Source organism: Anolis sagrei, chromosome 3 (genome assembly GCF_037176765.1).
Source record: "Anolis sagrei isolate rAnoSag1 chromosome 3, rAnoSag1.mat, whole genome shotgun sequence".
NCBI lineage: Eukaryota > Metazoa > Chordata > Lepidosauria > Squamata > Dactyloidae > Anolis > Anolis sagrei.
Window position 1 is genome coordinate 214844815 of NC_090023.1, and position 20921 is coordinate 214865735.

The 20921-nt window shown below is 41.6% G+C and overlaps 1 protein-coding gene across 4 annotated transcripts in view; it reads right to left on the minus strand.

Annotated features, from left to right (window-relative positions):
* Positions 1-12638, minus strand: part of TRIM8 (tripartite motif containing 8) — a 99323-nt gene extending 86685 nt beyond the window's left edge. The window contains exons 1-3 of one of the 4 annotated variants that reach the window (XM_060768298.2): positions 12526-12638; positions 9358-9787; positions 8447-9147 (exon numbers count right to left, since the gene is read on the minus strand). In XM_060768298.2, the coding sequence (XP_060624281.1) occupies positions 8447-9016 (570 nt within the window). In that variant the 5' untranslated portion in view covers positions 9017-9147; positions 9358-9787; positions 12526-12638. Of the gene's footprint in view, positions 1-8446; positions 9148-9357; positions 10027-12521 lie in introns of all 4 variants that reach the window. The other 3 variants (XM_067465856.1, XM_060768297.2, XM_067465855.1) reach the window with 3 other exon arrangements.
* Positions 12639-20921: the final 8283 nt, after the last annotated feature.

The window sequence follows — 20921 nt, forward strand, 5'->3', positions numbered from 1 at the left end:
AGAGAGAATTGGTTTGGTGCTCTTGCTTCATGAGCTGCTGGGAAGAGTTTCTCCACATGGACAAAGAAAGACCATTTTAAATCTCTCTAAAAGGACATTACATGAGTCAATACAACTGATCACATGATTGGATATATGTTGTTCTGTAGTATGAAGAAAAAAATACTTGTTCTTTACTGTTAATCTGCGTGGCATATTTTCTTTCTCTGGCAAGACAGTGTGTGGACTGATCGAACGTGAAGTACATGTGATTTTACACTATGCCACAAAGGCAAGTCATTCACTCTCGGCCCCAGAAAATCCTATGGATTCGCCTTAAAGTTACTATAAGTCAAAAAGGAAATTACTGGAAGGCACAACAACAAAAACTCCATGCAATCCCTCTGCAAAGTAAATAAGACATAAAGAAGTAGGACCATCAATACTACAAAAGGAAACCATCAAGCAAGAAGAGTCAGAAGCAAAACATGTTTCTTCTTCATTAGCATTTTGAAGGCTTTTTCAATTTCTTTAAAAAAATGTTGAAAACCTATATCTCCGTACGAAAAAATTAAAATTATGCAAAATGATATCATTTTGGAACAACATAAAAATCATTTCTCATTGATACCAACTTAAGAACAGCTATGTATGCCATTTAGTAAGCAAGTTGTATTGGTTTTAATTTTAGTACAGACAAGCAAATGGGATTCTGGGTCAAGGGTCGAAGGAACATCTATGTCAGCAGTGGTATTAAAATGTCCTTTAGTTGAATTTTCAAAAATTAGCCAAGATAAGTTGCAGGTTTTCCATTACGAGTGCAATGAGGCTTTAGCTTCCAAAAAAAGGCCAGTAGACCTACTGCCTTAGAAGGCCTAAATGCAAACCTGGAAAATATTTGGGTTGTTTTTCAGACTGTTAAAAATTCAAATTTATTGTCTCTGACATCCTGAGAAAGGACATTTAAAGACGGGTAAGCATACAATCTTAGCATAAACAACTGTAAGCTATCCCAGCTACTGTTGACCATGGCATGCACCAGGCTCCTAATAATAATAATATCCAAGATCACTGCACAACCAAAACAACCCAGCCCACAATGGCCCTCAGGACCTTTCCCATAAAGCACAGACAAGAATTTAACTAATTGAAATGACATCTGCATAACCATCAAAGCTCTGCAGTTCTGCTTAAAACCAGATAATCTGCAAGAGGGTGTTTGGCTTTAGCCTTGCATTTTTCTAGTTTAGCATAATCATTGTGCAGTTGGTCCTGAATATCCACAGATTCTGCATCCATAGATTCAACCAACCATAGCTCAAATCTATATCCTTTTTTGAATTCCAAAAAACAAACTCTTGAGCTGTTCACCCCCATTTCTAAGTATGAGTCATTTGTAAGTCAAATGTTTGTAACTCGGGGACGGCTTGCAACATTAGCATCCACAGATTTTGATTGTATGTGTTTTGGAACACAAGCCCAGTGGATACCGAGTACTCACTTTATCTTTGACTTTCAGTACAAGATCTACTGTTTACAAACAGAATAACTTGTGGGCTTATCACAAGCATTTTGCTAATGAATCCCCCTCCACTCCTTCAATTTTTGGTTTGTTTATCCTCACACAAGGCAATACTGGTAACATAACCCTACAGAACTAATACTCTTGATATGGCAATCTTGTTTTTTATCAATGCCATCACATGGTTTTCTATAAAATGTAAAAGTAATGTTGAATTGTCTAGAACAGTTTCTCAACCTAAGGGTCGGGATCCCTGGGGGGTCATGAGAGGGTTTCGGGGGGGTCACAAAGATAATCTGAAAACACATATTTCTGATGGTCTTAGAGAAGGCTGAAGATCTCTCAGCCTATCCTTCTCTTCCTTTTTGGAAACAGACTGTGAATCCTCCCACCAAAAGCCCTCCTCCTGCTGTGCTTGGCCAGCCTCTCAGCCAAGGGGAGGGCTGCTTCTGAGACTCTAAGTGGTTTGGGGAGAGCAAGTCTGCTCTTCTCTAAAACATTGTCAAGTCCTCCCAAATCCCTCCAGTATTTTCTGTTGGTCATGGGAGTTCAGTGTGCCAAGTTTGGTCAAAATCCATTGATAGTGGAGCTCAGAATGCTCTTTGAATGTAGGTTAACTATAAATCCCAGCAACTACAACTTCCAAATGACAAACTCAACCCCCCCCCCCCCCCCCACCCCTACCAGTATTCAAATTTGGGCATATTGGGTGCCAAATTTGGTTCAGTGAATGAAAATACATCCTGCACATCAGATATTTACATTACGATTCAGAACAGTAGCAAAATTATGGTTATGAAGTAGCAATGAAAATAATCTTATGATTGGGGGTCACCACAATATCAGGAACTGTATTAAGGGGTCGCGGTATTACAAAGGTTGAGAAACACTGCAGTAGAAACATGCATGAGAAGGACACTAGCAAATGCATAGGAAATACAAATCAGCTTTGACCCAACCTGTGCACCTGAGATCTATATTTGCCTTTCCAATATTATATACTCACTGCAGCAACCAGAGCTCTGCATAAAGGATAAAGCAACCCCTAATTAAATTTTGCCCCTTGTGTTTCCAAGGCCTTAAAGCAGAGAACTCCTTTCCAACCACCATTTGTTGTTTTAGAATAAATGTATAGGGACTTGGTGCATATACACACCAATATAGTTACTCTTCACAATAATATTTCAACTCGGTGGATTCCTAAAACATTGCTAAATTGACTCTAAGGCCCTGGAATGATGCCTTTAGCATTTTAGTATCCCAGTGTTTACATTTGATGTTCCGACCCAAGTGAGATGCCTGGTATATTGTCATGCTTACTACCTCCTTCTTCTAGCACCTTCATACATTGTCAAAATTAAGACTAAAGCCAGCAAAAATGCTGAAAGAAATCCAGCTCTAGAAGTAACGTTGCATCTCTAATCTTGAGAAGGGGAAAATAACCCTTATTCCATATTTTAAGGCTAAGCAGTATCAGTTCATCTTTTTTTCCCATTCCTTATCAATCTGAATATGAGTGAGCTTCCCCTAGTTTGTCGCACGACTCTAAGGGAATTTGCACTCTTCTTTCTTCATGGCATCCCTCTCCCCTCCATCATTAATTTTGCATACACACGTTCTTCTTTCCCCTAAGACCGAAAACTTCTTTTATTTTGTCAAGCATGATGCCAATTGCTTTATAAGCATTATGAAGCTATGCAGCCTACTGCAATGGGGGCAAAAGAGAAGGAGGTTTACAGATTGCTGCTTAGGTGAAAGGAAAAAAGGAAAGTAAAAGATGGGGGATGGACAAAAAGCTCTTTCAAAACAATGGCCTGAACATTCCTTGACATAGTCAAGGTAACTACTGTGCAAAAGCTGAAGCTTCTTTAATGAAGCACTATCTCCCAAGGAAAGAAAACTGCGAAGAAGCATTACTCAGCAACCGGAAGAGACACAGCCAGCATCAGACGCAGCCAAGTTTTGTTATTCATTTTATATATTACCAACTTGGCATTCAGCAAATAAAATACACACGAAAAGGCAAGTCCTTGCCCCACTTCGTTTACAACTAAAATTTCAACAGTAGATGAAAGCAAAGAAAGGGGAGGAAATAGGAATAACTGTGAGTAAATGCAGTTACTCATACATCAACATCATTCTGGAACGTATAATGTGGACAGCTGTTGTGAACAGCACACCTCTAACAAAGCACTAGGGTGCTTTGAATGCAATTTTCCTGCTTCTTGGCAAGGGGTTGGACTGGATGGCCCACAAGGTCTCTTCCAACTCTATGGATTCTATAAACTAAGCTTGATGAGTGTTTGTGGTCGGATCGTATTTACACAAGCTGGTGGGAGCAATAATGATAATCTAGATCAGGGGTCCTCAAACTTTTTAAACAGAGGGCCAGGTCAGAGTCCCTCAAACTGTTGGAGGACCGGATTATAATTTGAAAAAAAATGAATTAATTCCTATGCACACTGCACATATCTTATTTGTAATGCATAAAACTACAATAATTGAAATGAAGAACAATTTTAACAAATATAAACTTATTCGTATTTCAATGGGAAGTGTAGGCCTGCTTTTGGCTGATGAGATAGGATTGTTGTTGTGTGCTTTCAAGTCGTTTCAGACTTAGGTTGACCCTAAGCGAGGGCCAGGTAAATGACCTTAGAGGGCCGTATCCGGCTCTCGGGCCTTAGTTTGAGGACCCCTGACCTAGATCATGAGCCCCCTGGTGGTGCAGTGGATTAAACTGCTGAGCTGCTGAACTTGCTGATCAAAAGATCAGTGGCTCAAATCCGGGGAGCAGAGTGAGCTCCCGCTGTTAGCCCCAGCTTCTACCAGCCTAGCAGTTCAAAAACATGCAAATGTGAGTAGATCAATCGGTACTGCTCCAGCGGGAAGGTAACGGCACACCATGCAATCATGCTGGCCACGTGACCTTGGAGATGTCTACGGACAATGCTGGCTCTGGTTTTGAATGAAGATGAGCACCACCCCCTAGATTCAAACACGACTAGACTTAATGTCATGGAAAACCTTTACCTTTTTAATCCATCCCTCTTCCATACTCAGTAACTCTCTGTAAAACAGGATGCAAGTGCAGAATCCTTTAAAGATCACCATTAAGTCTCAGTTTTAGTACTTTCAACATACTTCAGGGATAAAGCACAAAATAATATTGTATAGGAAACCTCAAAAGACTGTTAAAAGAAAAATGGGACACACCGGATTCGGTGAAATTAAACAAACATATGGGGGGGAGGGGCGCACAGCAGCCTTTAAGAAGAGCTTGGAAATGTTAGTTTGTTGGACAAAATGTTCATCCAAATAATGTCAGTGGTCATAACAGCTCAGGGATTCTGGGAGTTATAATCCAAAAATAACTTCTCCAAGGTCTGCTAAATTCCCTATGTTCTAAATGGTGATCCTTTTTGTAACGAGAAACAAAACAAAATATTCTTGGCTATACTCAACACACAAAGCAGTACATTGTGCACTGCAAGGTACCTAGACTACAACCCAAAGTCACCCATCCCACCTCAAGGACATGGCGTCCATCTGCTTGAGCTGCTGGAGGCTATTGCTGCTTATTCAGGAAAATCCCCACAGGAAATACTGCAAGGCCTTTCAAGCAACCCGCACAGAATGCAGCCTGACTACCCACAGCAGAGGCATTCTAAAATGGGTCAAGAAGACTGCAGGCTCCCACACTGCCAGCCTACAGCAAAACAGAAAACAAACAGAGAGGCACACACATACAAGGGCAAACTTCTAGCGAAAAGAAAAGAAAAAAAGATGGGTGTGGACACAAAACTAAAGATTCCTGAAAATTGACTCATTAAAAACAAGCTCGCTCTGAACAGAATCGCCACTGGGATTTGGCAGTCACGTCACCAGCAAGCCTCTCCCAGATCCAGTGGCGGGAGAGGGGGGAACGGCATCTTTTTTTTCTGCTTGGCCCAGCATTCCTCCCCTCTTTTCCCTTATGGGCACCTATTAATAGAAAGGGGGGAGGAGGAGGGGAGGGAGAAGGCAGCCCTTTGAGTTTCCCAACAGTCTCGCTGGATCTTCCTTCTTCCTGTGTGGGCGTGGTAGAGCCGCCGGCATCTCCGCCGAGGTCCTTGGCTTCCCCCAAAAACCCAGGAGAGGAAAAAATAGCCTTCCTGTTCCAGCTCACAAGCTCTTCTTTCTACCCAGCACGCCCCCACCCCATCCGCACAAGGGCCTGGCTGTCCAATTGGAAAATAATTAGATAGCAGTTTTATTTACGACTCCTCTGTCTTCCCCCCACCACCACCACCTCTTCCCCATGTTAATGGCTAAATGGTGAGTCATTTTGGCAGCATTCGAATACACAGGAAGTTGCCTCTATTTTACAGGCACCCTTGTTCATTTGTTGTTAAATATTTATCCTACACAATGGTGCCTGAGTGGAATCCGAGGGGTTGTGTGTTGCAGCTTCCTTGGAGATGAGGAGCCTAATCAGAAAAAAAAGACAAATAATAAGGCCTAAATTCCAGGACAGCTGCCTTACGATACTTTGAGTCATGCTACATACTCAAGATCACACCCTTGAACTCCATATTAACCCGGAGTAAAATACCACTCCTTGATTCCAATCTTACAATCCCCAAACGTAGATTGCAACCTCGCTCCATCCCCAAACAAGGGGAAGTTTTCCACCATTTAGTCATCATTTCAAGAAATATAATTAGGCTGTTAGAAGGGCAACTCATTTGCATTTAATGATCCCAAGAATCCCTCTCCAATCAGCTTTCGCATTATTCTTTACAGGGGTTTTCTGCCCCAGTCTTCCATTCATGCATGTCATTTTCCCCTTTCGTAATCTGACATTTCCAAAGGCCAAAAACATTAGAATAGCTTAGAGCAGAATAAGACCAGGTTTCTTAAACATTCCTCCCACCCGCACCATTGTTAGGGCAAAGTTGTTGGGTTTGCTCCAGTGAGAGCCCCTTCCCCCAACGCCAAAGAAATGGCTTGTCACTGGAATACCCTTCCCATCTGGACAGCCAGGAAGACATGGCCTCGCACGTCCCTCCAAAGCGTGAAGCCAAGGCAACGGGGGCGAAGGTGGGGGACGGGAGAGAAAGAGAAGGGACATGTTTGTGTTCCTATGAAATTTCCGCTTCCTAGGAGCTCAGCCAGAAAAGACAGGGAAAGGAGTGGGGGAGGAAGATGGTGACTTGATGTTGACAGGCCTTACAATAGGAGGGGATGCATTGTACGCCAGGACGCGCTCCCACAACCCCTGGGAGCCAAGCTGCCTGGAACCAGATTTCAGGGCACTCGACCCTCCAAGCTCTTTGGATTTCCTCTCCGCCCCACTCTTGTGTGAAAGCAGTAGAGGGGTCAGGCCTTTAGGAATGGTTCCCAGGATGAGCCACAGTGCAAATTGCATTTTATTTTTTACAGCAATCTAGGGGGAGAAGTTACCAAGAATCACAAATATATATATATATCCCCACATAGACTCTTTCAACTTACTAGTAGACCTGCAGTTATCTAACCACCATATACAAATTATCGGTAGCTTAAGCTGATTTCCTCCTATTCTGTGTATTGTTTACAGAAGACTTAGAAGACTTAAAGAGATGCCATTGTTTGCACTGGGTGATAAAAACAATCGCTGACCACCATCGTACAATCCACCCCCTTTACACAGGCCTGCAAGAGCACACACACATCTGTCTCAACAGCCACAATCAAAGGGATCAATTTGCCCCCCTTCCCCACAACCCACACACATTCCTGCTGCTTTATCCCCTCCCTCTCCTCATCACATCCTGTTCAGTGAGGGTCTCTTTCCCTTGATGCATTTCTAATGGGCCCTGAAAAGATCATGTCAGCTTTTGTTTACTTCCTCATTTTCCCCACACCTCAGACGTCAGCACTGGCAAAGGTGGAGCACAGCCGTACCCAGTAACATGCAGCAAATCTCATTGGCAGCGATAGGAAAATCTATTTTGTCGCCCTTGCATAAAAGAGAATTAAAAGGAAAGGTCACCTTTGGCTGGAACGGTTCATTTTGTGACAGCAATAGGCTACATTTGAGTCAAAGGAGCAAACTAAAAGTACGTCTACACTGTAGCATTAATGTATTTGATACTAGTTCCAACTGCCATAGCTCAATGTTATGGAACCGTGGGAGTTGTAGTCTTACAAAGCCTTTAACCTTCTTTGCCAAATAGTGTTGGTACCTCTCCAAACCACAACTCCCATGATTCCTTGGTAACAAACTGCATTAATTCTACAATGTAGATGAGGCCTAACTCTCTAAAGATAAAAACTATTCTTGGCAGAACGGGAGAACTGTTGGGGCAATATTGATCCAGTTGACGCACAATCAAAAACAGAACCAAGAGAGAAAAAACTTTCACTGCACCACCACTTTTTCACTTTATGCCAATATAGCAGTGGTTCTCAACCTGTGGGTCCCCAAATGTTTTGGCCTTCAACTTCCAAAACCTAACAGCTGGTAAACTGGCTGGGATTTCTGGGAGTTGTAGGCCAAAACACCAGGGGACCCACAGGTTGTGAACCACTGCAATATAGCCTCTGAATAGATTTGACAAATATTATTTCATGGAGTTTTCAGACACTTGAGAACCTTTGGGGAAAGATTCTGGTTTGTTGGTGTTTCTTCTATTTTATTTTGCCACGAAACATTCTGCTAGAACTCTGCAGACCCAAATTGAGAAACCTCAAATGGAAGGAGACCATGCTCCATGCTCACTCACACTGATGTGAATATGGACTCTGAACAGATTTGGCAAATCACATTTGGGTTTGCCCCCCATTTGCAGAGATTGGTAACCCCTGGAGTAGGGTTCTGGTTTATTGGTGGCCTTCGATTGGCTACCATACTGTTAGCACACTGCAGACACAAAGCAAGGAACCTGAAAGGAAGGGAGGCCACACTCCATGCTCACTTACCCTGATCTCATTGCGCCGGATCTCCACGTCACAGACCGAGTGTCCTTGGTGGGCCCCGCTGTAGTAGCAACAGAACTGGCAGACGGCAACCTGCTCGGCCTCGCAGTGGTACAGCCGGTAGGCATTGTGCTGGGGGCAGCTCCAAGCCCGGATGTCGTCCGCCTCCACCAGGAGGTGCCCACGGGCTGTGGAGGGCTGCTGCAGGTGTGTCTGGACGTGGGACTGGCAGCAGGGAGCCTCACACCTCAGGCAGATCTTCTGGGCAGGCAAAGGTGGGCCCCGGCGGCAGAAGACACAGTGTAAGATTGAGGGCGTCTTCTCTAAGTTGAGCGAGTTGAACTTCTCTACGATATTGGTCAGCTTTAAGTTCTTCTCCAGGTTGGGCTTCTGGTTGTAGGCCTGGTTACATTCGGGGCACCTCACCAACCCTGCCTCTTTGGCCCAAGCCTCTCCTATGCATCCCCTACAGAAATTGTGCTTACAAGGAAGCTGGACAGGTTCCACAAAGACGTGCAGGCAGATCGGACATATAAGCTCTTCCTCGAAACAGTTCTTCCAGTTTTCAGCCATGTCTCACTCCAATGTGGGGCTTTATTTGTGTTTTTTTTAAATCTCTCGTTTAAAATAATCAGGGTTTTTTTGGTCTACCAATGCAGATGGTGATGAATGTCCTCTTTTGCAACAGAAAGGCCACTAAGTTGCTAACAAATCAAACAAAAAATAAAAAATAAATTAAATGCAGCTCTAATTCCTAAAATTCAAAGCTTCCCTTCTAGAAAACCCAGCAGAATGCAATGAAATTAATTCTCAGTACTAAAGATTAAAATGCAGAAATGCTGCTAATATTTTAAACCCCAACCATTTTAACACATACAGAGCTTTGACTTCTGATTCTAAAGAGCCAAACTTACCGAGCGCTGAAAAATATCCATACAAAATCCAGAGGGAATGAGTCCAAATGCCATATGAACCTTCTAAGGGAAATGTTGCCAATGTATCATGACTTTCTGCCCAATGTTTTGAGGTTTTGAAAGAACTTTTCTCTCTCCTGATTGAACTCCAGAAAAGTCCTTTCCAAGTTCCTTTTTTCCTCCCTCGGAACACAGTTCAAAGTTCAAGTCTTTAATTAAACCACAGGAAAAAAAAGTTGGAAGATAAAATCCAAATTCAAGATGAAAAAGAAACAAAACGGCTAACTTCGAATGCAGCCGAATGGTGCGGAAAAAATAAAAATCAATCTTCTTCGTTGGCTTTGGGACAGTGCAATCTCAGTGGGAAGACAGTCAATCATTCAGAAGAAATTCCAGTCCAGGGCCAAAGGGACCCTCCCATCCTTTGCTCCTTTTTTCACAAATGAAGAAGAAGAAGAGAAGAAGAAGAAGAAAAATAAGGACTCGGAAGAGTGCAAACCGCCGGAGACAAATTCAACCAAGAGAATCAACCTGCTCTCTTTTAATACACTCTCTGGGACTCTGTCTTTGTGAAATCTCTTTCTCGGATTAACCGGAGAGAACTGGAAAACAATAACTCCCCGCTCCAAAATTCCCCAGGCTTTTTGGGAGAGTGATGGGTTGCTCGCACTGGAAGGAAAACAAGTATGCCTTGATCAAACTGAAAAGGAATTTCTCAACTGCTAATGAAGAGCTTAGCCCCCGCCTCTTCCCCTTTGCTTCTGTTTTCCTTCTGACATGAAAGCTATTTCTCCTTTTGGAACCAGCCTGAAAAAAGAAGGGAGGAGGGAGAGAAAGAGGAGGAGGAAGAGGAGGAGGAGGAGGACAGAGAAGCGCACAGGCTGAAAGGGAACTGCTGAAATGTACAATTCCAAGAGGACTCTCTCACTCACTCACTCCGTCCTCAGCCATTTTGAGCAGGGTGGGTTTTGTGTTTTCTTTTTTTATTAATTAGTGTTTTTTTTTCCTTTTGCTTTACAAAGTACAAACAAAATAAAAAAAATAGATAGGAAAGGCAGATTATGGATAGCACCACCCTGCAAAGAGAAAGAGAGAGGGAGAGAGAGAAGAAGGGGAGGGCTCTAAATTGAGTTTATATAGCCGCAGCTGCTGTGCCTTTTTTTTTTTTTTTGCTTTTTTTGCTTTTATCATCACATCAAATAAAAAAAATCCTCCTAACCACCTCCAGCCATCTTGCGTCTTCCTCACCTCCCCCACTTCTTTAAAATATCAAAAAAGGCTATTTTAAATCCTATATGTGTGTGTATATATATATATTATTTCTCCAGGGCGCCTCTCCCCAAAGCCCTCTTCGCCAGGAATGAGTTGGCAGAGCCACCAATGAAGGCGACCGACTGCTGCTTTCACCTTTCCAAAGGTGCCAAATCTAAAAGGGGGGAAAGACAGAAGGAATAAAAGGGGAGGGGGGAAAAAAGAAGGAAGAGAAAGAAGGGTTGCTATTTAATCTCAGGCTATGGCACCCAATAAAGGAGGCAAAAAAAGGGCCGGGAAATTCCAGATCAGGATCATTTTTGGAAAGGAAAAAAAAACATTTAAGATAGAAGGGCATATTTATGTATTTTTTATTATTATTAGACCAAAAGCAATTTTTTTAAAAGGCTACAGTTTGCAGAGCAGAGAGAACTAAGCCTGCTTAGAGGAGAGATTAATATACAGAGTATTTCAACACCCTCCCCCTTCCCCATATATACATACACACACATACATCCACACACATATAATTAATTACTCACATAGATGCGTAAGAGGTTTGTGTAAGGGAGGGTGAGAAAGGCACACTATTGCATGTGGCCCAATGTAATTTTAAAAAAAAATATATAATTATATTTATATTTATATTTGTAATATAATAAACATAATATAATACAATAAAAATAAATAATATAATTCTATAATTATAATTGCAATAGAATAAAAATAAAAATAAAACAGAATTATAATAGGATAAAAATGAAAATAGAATAATAGAATTATAATAGAATAAAAATGAAGATAGAATAATAGAATTATAATAGAATAAAAATGAAAATAGAAGACTATATAGAATAGATAAAAATACAATATAATTATAATGATATAATAAACCAATATAATTATATAATTATAGTAGAATATAAATAAAAATAGAATAACAGAATTATAATAGAATAAAAATGAAAATAGAATACAATATAGAATAGATTAAAATTAAAATAAAAACAGAATAACAGAATTATAGAATAAAAATGAAGATAGAATTATAGAATTATAATAGAATAATAATGAAAATAGAATACAATATAGAATAGATTAAAATAATACAATATAATTATAATTATGATATAATAAAACAATATAATTATAGTAAAATAAAATAACAATGTATTATATTATAATAATAGAATAAATATATATTATATAATTAAAAATTAAAAATAGAATTATAATAAAATAGAATAAAATAAATATATGATTATAATAAAAATAATAATAAATAAATATATAATAATATAAAAACAAAATATATAACAATATATATTATTATTCTATAATAATAATAATAATAATAATATATTATTATTATTATTATTATTCTATACTAAAAATAACCAGAAGAGGCATTTAAACCAGAATATGGGCGAATAACATGTTAATTAATTAATGGAGGGATTTGGAATAGATTTCTAGGACAGCCATGAAGGTAAAGAGAGGTTGCCAATACAGATAGATAGATAGATAGATAAGACAGATGGTGCATAGGTAGGGATGCTCTTCCTGTATTCCTCCTCCTTATCCCGGGATAGAATCGCATTAGAATCGGTGTGAAAGCAAGGGAGGGAGGGATAATGAAAAAGGAAGGGGGGGGAGTATGAAGGCACTCAAGGGCGGAAGGATGACTATAAAGGGCGCAGAGCAGGGCTTCCCCCCTCCCTCTTGGCCCCCCTCCCCCTCGTCTTAAAGGAACAGCGACTCAATTCGCTCCCGGCTTGGGGTCTCCGGAATGGGCAGGGACCTTGAGCAATCCATCAATGGCTCGATTGGGGAGGGAGGCAACATTACAATAAGAAGCCCAGTCGAGCCCCAAGGAGGAGAAGGAGGTCGGGGGAGCCGCGCGGTGTACTCACGCACAAGCGGGGAGAGCGAGGAACCGGAGGGAGCCGCCGCCTGAGCCGCCTGAGCCGCCTCCTCCCGAGCCGAGCGCTGCGTCCTCACTCAGCCCTCCTTTCTCCTCCCGGGCCTCGTCACGTGACCCGCCGCACTTGGAGCCATTCAACCCAGCGCTCTTAAAGGGGCAACGCCGGCCCGAAGGGACTGCACGGGGGATCCCTGGCCGCTCCTCTCTCGGCCTCGGTGAGAGCGGTCCTCCGGGGAAGGGGGCCCCACCGCTCCCTCGGACAAGGGCCTGAGTCACAGTGGGCCGCCCCGATCCCTTGCCAAGGGAGGCGGCGACGTGGGCCCACCCCCCGTCTCCCTGTTTAACAGCTGTTTTCTCATAATGTCCTATGGGGGCGAGGAGGGGGCGCCCTATCCACCTGCGCTGTGCCCGCTGAGAGTGGTGTTATCTATCTGGGCTCAAGACAACACAGGTAACACTATACGATGCCAGAAATACAGCTTAACATTAGAAAATATTGACCATTTCCACAAACTTGGCAGCCACCTCTCCACCAAAGTCAACATTGACACCGAAATATAACACCACCTGAGCTCTGCGAGTGCAGCATTTTTCCCGAATGAAGCACAGAGTGTTTGAGGACCGGGACATCCCTAGGGATACCAAGGTGCTTGTTTATAAATAATAATAATAATAATAATAATAAACCAATGCCATCAAATATATAAATAAATATAAATAAATATTATAAATCTATATAAATAAAAAGGTAATTTTCATTTCTGGGATTAACAGAACTCAAAAACCACTGGACGGATTGACGCCAAATTTGGACAAAAGACACCTAACAAACCAATGTATGTCCTTCACTAAAAAAATGAATTTAGTCATTTGGGAGTTGTAGTTGCTGGGATTTATAGTTCACCTACAATCAAAGAGCATTCTGAACCCCACCAACGATGGAACTGAACCAAACTTGGCACACAGAACTCCCATGACCAACAGAAAAAACTAGAAGGGTTTGGTGGGCATTGACCTTGAGTTTGGGAGTTGTAGTTCACTTACATCCAGAGATCACTGTGGACTCAAACAAAGATGGATCTGGACCAAACTCTACACAAATACTCAATATGCCCAAATGTGAACACTGGTCGAGTTTGGGGAAAATAGAATCTTGACATTTGGGAGTTGTAGTTATTGGGATTTATAGTTCACCTACATTCACAGAGCATTCTGAACCCCACCAACGATAGAATTGGGCCAGACCTCCCACATAGAACCCCCATGACCACCAGAGTGGGCCACAGCAACACATGGCAGGGGACGGCTAATAATAATAATAATAAACCAGACATCACAATTGTGGGAAAGAAAAAAGTCTGGATTATTCTAGATCATAAGGCTGTGTGGAAGGACCCTGGGACCATGGGAGAGCCCAAAATAGTGTTGTACAGTTTTTGGGATATGCTGCTGAATCCAGATTATGACGGTTGCGGTCCCATATATATATGGAGAGCTCCAAGTTGGAGAAGGCTGATTTACCAAACAATTACATTCATGTACCACAATAATAACAGTGGCCAACACACATTTTGGTACCTCAAATGTTAATCCTATTTCTGGGAATATTTGACCTGGTGATTCCAAAAATGGCACCATTTTCCCCCTATCAGCTCTAGTTTTTGAAATACAGAACATATGCCGTCTACGAGTTTTCACCTGCTTACCTTCAGAAAACCATGATAACCATATCAAAGGGCCCTTTCACACAGCCATATAACCCAGAATATCAAGGCAGATAATTCACAATATCTGCTTTGAACTGGAATATCTGAGTCCACACTCAGATCATGTGGGATTTTTTTTTTTGCCTTGGTATTCTGGGATATAGGGCTGTGTGGAAGGGCCCTGAGTCCACAAGGCCATATAACCCAGTTTAAAGCAGATAATGTAGGATTTTATACAGACGTGTGGAAGGGGCCTAAGAAACTAGAGCTGCTGCAGTCTATCTAATGCATTTTTCTGAATCAGTTTTAGAAATAGGTCTAAAAACCAAGACACCAAGAGTATGCATATGTATATATACACATACGTGTGTGTGTGTGTGTGTGTAGAGAGAGAGAGAGAAAGAGAGAGCTAGGCTATACAGCTGGGCTGTACTATACACACACACACACTACATACAAACTAGATGGGTAGGAAGCATATCACTGAAAGGGATGTTTTGAACTTTCTTCCATTAAGTGTGCCAGTCCCTTTGAAAGTTGCTTTAGCTTGTATTTATTTTAAAGAAAAGTGAGATTAGGTTGGTTGTCAGACATGCTGCATCATCTCTATACTGCTATCTTTCCCATATATTACTAATGTTCCAAAACTCTTTAGAATGAGTGTGTATATTACTGGAAACAACACACACCAGCTTCCGTATATGAATTTGTATTCTCTAAAGTATTCCCCTTGAGATGCAATGTAGTACCTTTGTTTGAATGCTGAGCTAGGACTCACTCCAGAAGAGCAGGGTCTGAATCCTGGGTCAGCCTTGGCTACCCACTGGGCAACTATGGGCAGGTCACATTGGCTTTCTCTCTGCCTCAGAGGAAGGCAATGGACAATCTCTTCTGAAAAATGTCTTGCTCAGAAAACCTTACGATAAGGTCAACATACATCAGAGTCAACGTGAAGGCACATAGCAACCAAAATTCTCTCTGTATTCTTTAGCCAGCAAGGCTCCTGGAAGAGTGCATAAAGAATGGCCAGAAGTAAGACATTTCCCGCGATTGCACAGGACAAAAAGAAAATGAACTGGAAAGAAAGCAGGGATGAACAACAAGTCCGAGACTAAAACAGGTGTACAATTGGAACTCTGAAAGACAAACGCTGAGCATGTGAATAGTTTTATATGATGTGATGTATATTGATTGTTATGATTGTTTTAACTGTGATAATTGTTTTAACTATGGTTTTGTACACTATGTATAATTTTTGTATAGGCATCGAATTGTGCCTTTTGTAAGCCGCCCTGAGTCCCCCCTCGGGGGTTGAGGGCGGGGTAAAAGTACCCGAAATAAATAAATAAATACAAAATGTTTTACTTTTAGATTTTGTGAGGTTTGGACCCCCATTTGCTCCAATGGCAAAAATTGTTGCAGGTTACAATCTAGCACGATTTGAAAGATGACACTTTGCCCATCCCAAGCTCAATTTCCCCATCTGCAATCTATCTGGAAGTACCTTGAGCCCATTTCTTAAGGAACTTCCAGATAGATGACCTCAGAGGTCCCTTCCACACAGCCATATAATCCAGAATATAAAGGCAAAAAATCCCACAATATCTGCTTTGAACAGAGTTATCTGAGTCCACACTGCCATATATTCCAGTTCAACTCAGATAAGTGGAGTTTTATTCAGCTGAGTGGAAGGGCCCAAAAGGCACTGTAAAGTAATCCCATCTTTCCCTTTATATAAAGAGATGGCAAGAAAAAAAGGCAGACGGCGCAATGGAAAACACTGCAGGGTTACAGATTCAAGACAGTATCCTGGGGGCTCTTCTTGCCATGTAAAATCCACTTATATAGACTCATATAATTCATTTCAAAGTAGGTAATGTGGATTATCTGATTTTATAATCTGGATTATACGGCAGTGTAGAAGGGTCCTGCATCTCACCATAAAATTGCAATAATATAGAAGCAAAATTTAGAATGAATCCCATGTGACAGAACTGTAGGGTGGTCTAGATCACGGTTTCTTAAACTATGGGTCATGACCCCCCCCCCCCCAAAGGCTCAATATTTGACTACAGTCAAAGGTTTCTGAATGCCACCCATATATACAAATTTGTTAGCCACAACATACAGTGTTTACAGTGGACTCCATGGAAGACGCTTCTACTGTACTTCACTGTTTAGCAAGATTTAGAAATGCTGATTTGTTATCAGTAAATGTTTGATTTTTATACCTATCTTATATACCTATATACTTGGGATCATGTACAAATTTCTTTAGTGGAAAGTGGTAGCAAAAGTTTAAGAAGCCCTGGTCTAGATAAAGTCCTGATGCTCTAAAACGGCTGTGTGAGATATTACATAGTAGTGATAAACATAACACTATGTAACAAAACAGGGGAATTCTTGACATGAAACAATCAGGGCTAGCTAACACCTCTCAATAAAGGATTCCCCCAGGCAAGAATCAGCCAGTCTTTGAAGCTGCAAAGCCATTCAATGCTAATCAGGTGGCTAATTGCAACATTCACACTTGCTTCGAGCAGGCAAGAGTTCTTTCTCCTGCTCTGGACATTCCACAGATATATAAATGTCACTTTCGTAGTTTCCAACAGACCTCACAACCTCTGAGGATGCCTGCCATACGATGTGGGTGAAATGTCAGGAGAGAATGCTTCTGGAACACGGCCATACCGCCTGGAAAACTCACAGCAACCCAGGGCCCTTCCACACAGCTGTATATCCCAGAATATCAAGGCAGAAAATCCCACATTATCTGAGTGTGGACTCAGATAACCCAGTTCTAAGCAGATATTATGGGATTTTCTACCTTGATATTCTGGGATATAGGGTTGTGTGGAAGGGCCCCCAGTCATTCCAACCATGAACGCGTTTGACAACACAATCTGTTCCTGGTTTGAAAGTGTTCTTTCCTGTTTAATTGTGTGGTACTTACTTTAAAAGTAGTTGTTCTACTCCAGAAACTTCATTTTTTTGTGGCTGCCACAAACTATGTTGAATTGGTTGAGACTCTGTGAGATGTTCATTGAAAAACGATAGCATAATGTGCTGCAGGCTGGCCCACCAAAATGTTTTTATGATAGAACCAATTAGGAAATGACATTTATGACCCAGGAACAAAATTGTGTTACATAGTGTAATTGGGAGGCAACTGACGTTCTTCTCCCACATTTCACTTCTCATGAGAAAAGGGAAGCATATCTTTTCCCCATAGTCAAATGCATGCACTGCCGGCATGGGTATGTGCAAGGCATTAATCTGACCATCGGGAAGCACAGAACTTTCCTTCTTATGAAAGTCACGCAACCAACACTGCCAGGGAGCATGAAAACAAATCCGGAGCATGATTCATTCACTGGGAGCAGCAACACTTAGAGCTCAGATGATATTGAAGTCATCTGGTTTTCCATCAGCATATGTGTAAAGAAATGGGGAGTATACACTAAATATACATCAGTGAGTCCCTATTAAGGGGGTAGAGATGGCTTTTTTATGAGATCGGTTTTCAATAAAAAGAGTAGTGCTTGTGTCCTGTTTCTCCTCACCACATCTAGGCAGATGCTAGACCAGGCCTGGGCAAACTTCAGCCCTTCAGGTGTTTTGGACTTCAACTCCTACAATTCCTAACAGCCGGTAGGCTGTTAGGAATTGTGGGAGTTGAAGTCCAAAACACCTGGAGGCCAAAATTTGCCCAGACCTGTGCTAGACTGTAGAATTAATGCAGTTTGAGACCACTTTAACCACCATAGATGAATGCTATGGGTGTTTAGTGAGGAACCATCACACTTTGGTGGAGAAGGCTGATACTTTGTGGAACTACAGCTCCCATGATTCCACAGCATAGAGACATAGCAGTTAAAGTAGTGCCAAAATGCATTAATTCTACAATGTGACTGCAACCCTGGTCAGAAGATTACGTTTCCAATTAACTAAAACCCAAATCCTGCTCAAGGAAATAACATGTAACTTGCTTGTTGTTGTTCATTTGTTCAGTCGTTTCCGACTCTTTGTGACTTTATGGACCAGTCCACGCCAGAGCTCCCTGCCGGCTGTCATCACCCCCAGCTCCTATGTTTAGCTAAATATTTGGCATTTTTGTGTGTCTACTTGTTGCTGGTTCCCTAACCCTTTTTACATTGGACATTTAGTTATTTTAAAAAGGTGGTTTCTCAACTGCTTTCTATAAAAAAAAAATTTTTTTTAAAAACAGAGTAGAAATTGTGTGACCCTGCAGATGTTGTACGAGTAATGCAATTTTTAGCCACTATAGTTGAAGAATGCTGGGTGTTGCTCTCCAAAAGGTCTGGGGGGCTCTATGCTTCTCACCTCTGTTTTCAAACCAATATCCACAATGCCAGGGCAGTATTGCTACATTTTGCATTTTTCATGTTAGGAATTATTCACAAAGGGGTTTTTAACCAATAAAAAGTAAATGCAGCCCATTGTTTTCTTAATTTCTGTGTTGCTGAAAAATTTCCCCTCTTCTTTAGAAGTTTACAGAATAGTATGTCTATTATCAGACCTTTCCTGCCGGTCTTATCAGCGGCCGCTTTCCCACGAGGTGGGGGAGAGAGTTAAGAGACCAAATCCTGAAAAATATGCAGGGTGCAATATAATTTTCTACTGTGTGCAAATAGATTGTGCTAGAGAGAAAAATGCATAAGCTCATTTTCATGTTGGGATTTTGAAGGGGGGAAAAAAGAAAACCAAGAGCTCAGAATCATTGATGTTAAAGCTAACTCATTAATGATAATTCAAACATTGATTTGTGAACATGGTTTTCATGAACAAAGAGATCTTGTAGCACCTCTGAGACGAACTGAGAGAAAGTTTTGTAGTATAAGCTTTCATAGGCTAAGAGCCTTACCACACCAAACTTTTATGCTACAGTGTTCTGTTGGAAATCTGCTGTAGTTTTGTGAGGGTAACTGATTGCTGATGATCTCCACCCTTGCTGCAGTTGTGCTTTTAACAACACCATTCATAGAATCATAGAGTTGGAACAGACCTCGTGGGCTATCCAGTCCAACCCCCTGTCAAAAAGCAGGAAAATCACATTCAAAGCACCCCCAACAGATGGCCATCCAGCCTCTGTTTAAAAGCCTCCAAAGAAGGAGCCTCCACCACAATCCAGGGCAGAGAGTTCCACTGCTGAACAGCTTTCACAGTTAGGAAGTTCTTCCTAATGTTCACGTGGAATCTCCTTTCACACAGGTTTATTTGCCAGCTTTAATGCTGTCATTACTGACTCCAGCACCCTGTCCCTTGCTTCATGATTGGTTCATCTAATTTTTTTTAACTCTAGCCAAAATAATGGAGTAACAAGATGATGAAGTCATGACGCACAACTCTATGATGACATTACAAAGCCCTCTGCAACTGCTGAGATCTTTTATCAAAATAATAAATGACACCAGAAAATTATGTGACCATGTCATTTTATTCCTTTTTTTCCTGCAGAGAGAAAAAAAAAAAGACCGACACTTTGTTTTGAGTATGCCAGTTTTGCCTTCTCTATGGTTTTGCTTTTCAGTAGAACTGTGTTAATGGAGTAATGTTGTAAAACAATGATAATATAACAAGAGATGGGGAGAAAAGGGGGGTTTAAGAGAAGCCTTCCCCCACATAAGCACCACAAGTGGTCTGGTGCTTTTTTGTTAGGGATTTCCTTGTTTATCCTTGAAGGATGGATAACCTGGCCACACCGATGCCATTAATAGATCATGCACTCACAGAAAAAAAGTCTATGAGACATCCGCACTTGAATAGCTCAGTTAGTCTGCCAGAGGACATAGGTCTTTAATTGTGTTTTAAAACACAAGCAAACGAACCCAAAGTGTGCTCACCAATGCTTCCAAAGTCCATTTAATGACAAATGCAGGGTTCCGTCCAGGACCCAGTCCTGTTCAACATCTTTATTAATGACTTAGATGAAGGGTTAGAAGGCATGATCATCAAGTTTGCAGGTGACACCAAATTGGGAGGGATAGCTAATACCCCAGAAGACAGGAGCAGAATTCAAAACCATCTGAACAGATTAGAGAGATGGGCCAAAACTAACAAAATGAAGTTCAACAGTGACAAATGCAAGGTACTCCACTTAGGCAGAAAAAATGAAATGCAAAGATACAGAATGGGGGACGATGCCTGGCTCGACAGCAGGACGTGTGAAAAAGATTTTGGAGTCCTCATGGACAACAAGTTAAACATGAACCAACAATGTCATGATGCAGCAAAAAAGCCAATGGGATTTTGGCCTGCATCAATAGGAGCATAGTGTCTAGATCCAGGGAAGTCATGCTACCCCTCTAATCTGCCTTGGTTAGACCACACCTGGAATGCTGCATCAAATTCTGGGCACCACAATTGAAGGGAGATGTTGACAAGCTGGAATGTGTCCAGAGAAGGGTGACTAAAATGATCAAGCGTCTGGAGACAAGGCCCTGTGAGGAGCAGCTTAAAGAGCTGAGCATATTTAGCCTTCAGAAGAGAAGCCTGAGAGGAGACATGATGAGGGCCATGTATAAATATGTGAGAGGAAGTCATAGGGAGAAGGGAGCAGGCTTGTTTTCTGCTGCCATGCAGAGCAATGGTCTCAAATGACAGAAAAGGAGATACCACCTGAGGAAGAACTTCCTGACTGTGAGAGCTGTTCAGCAGTGGAA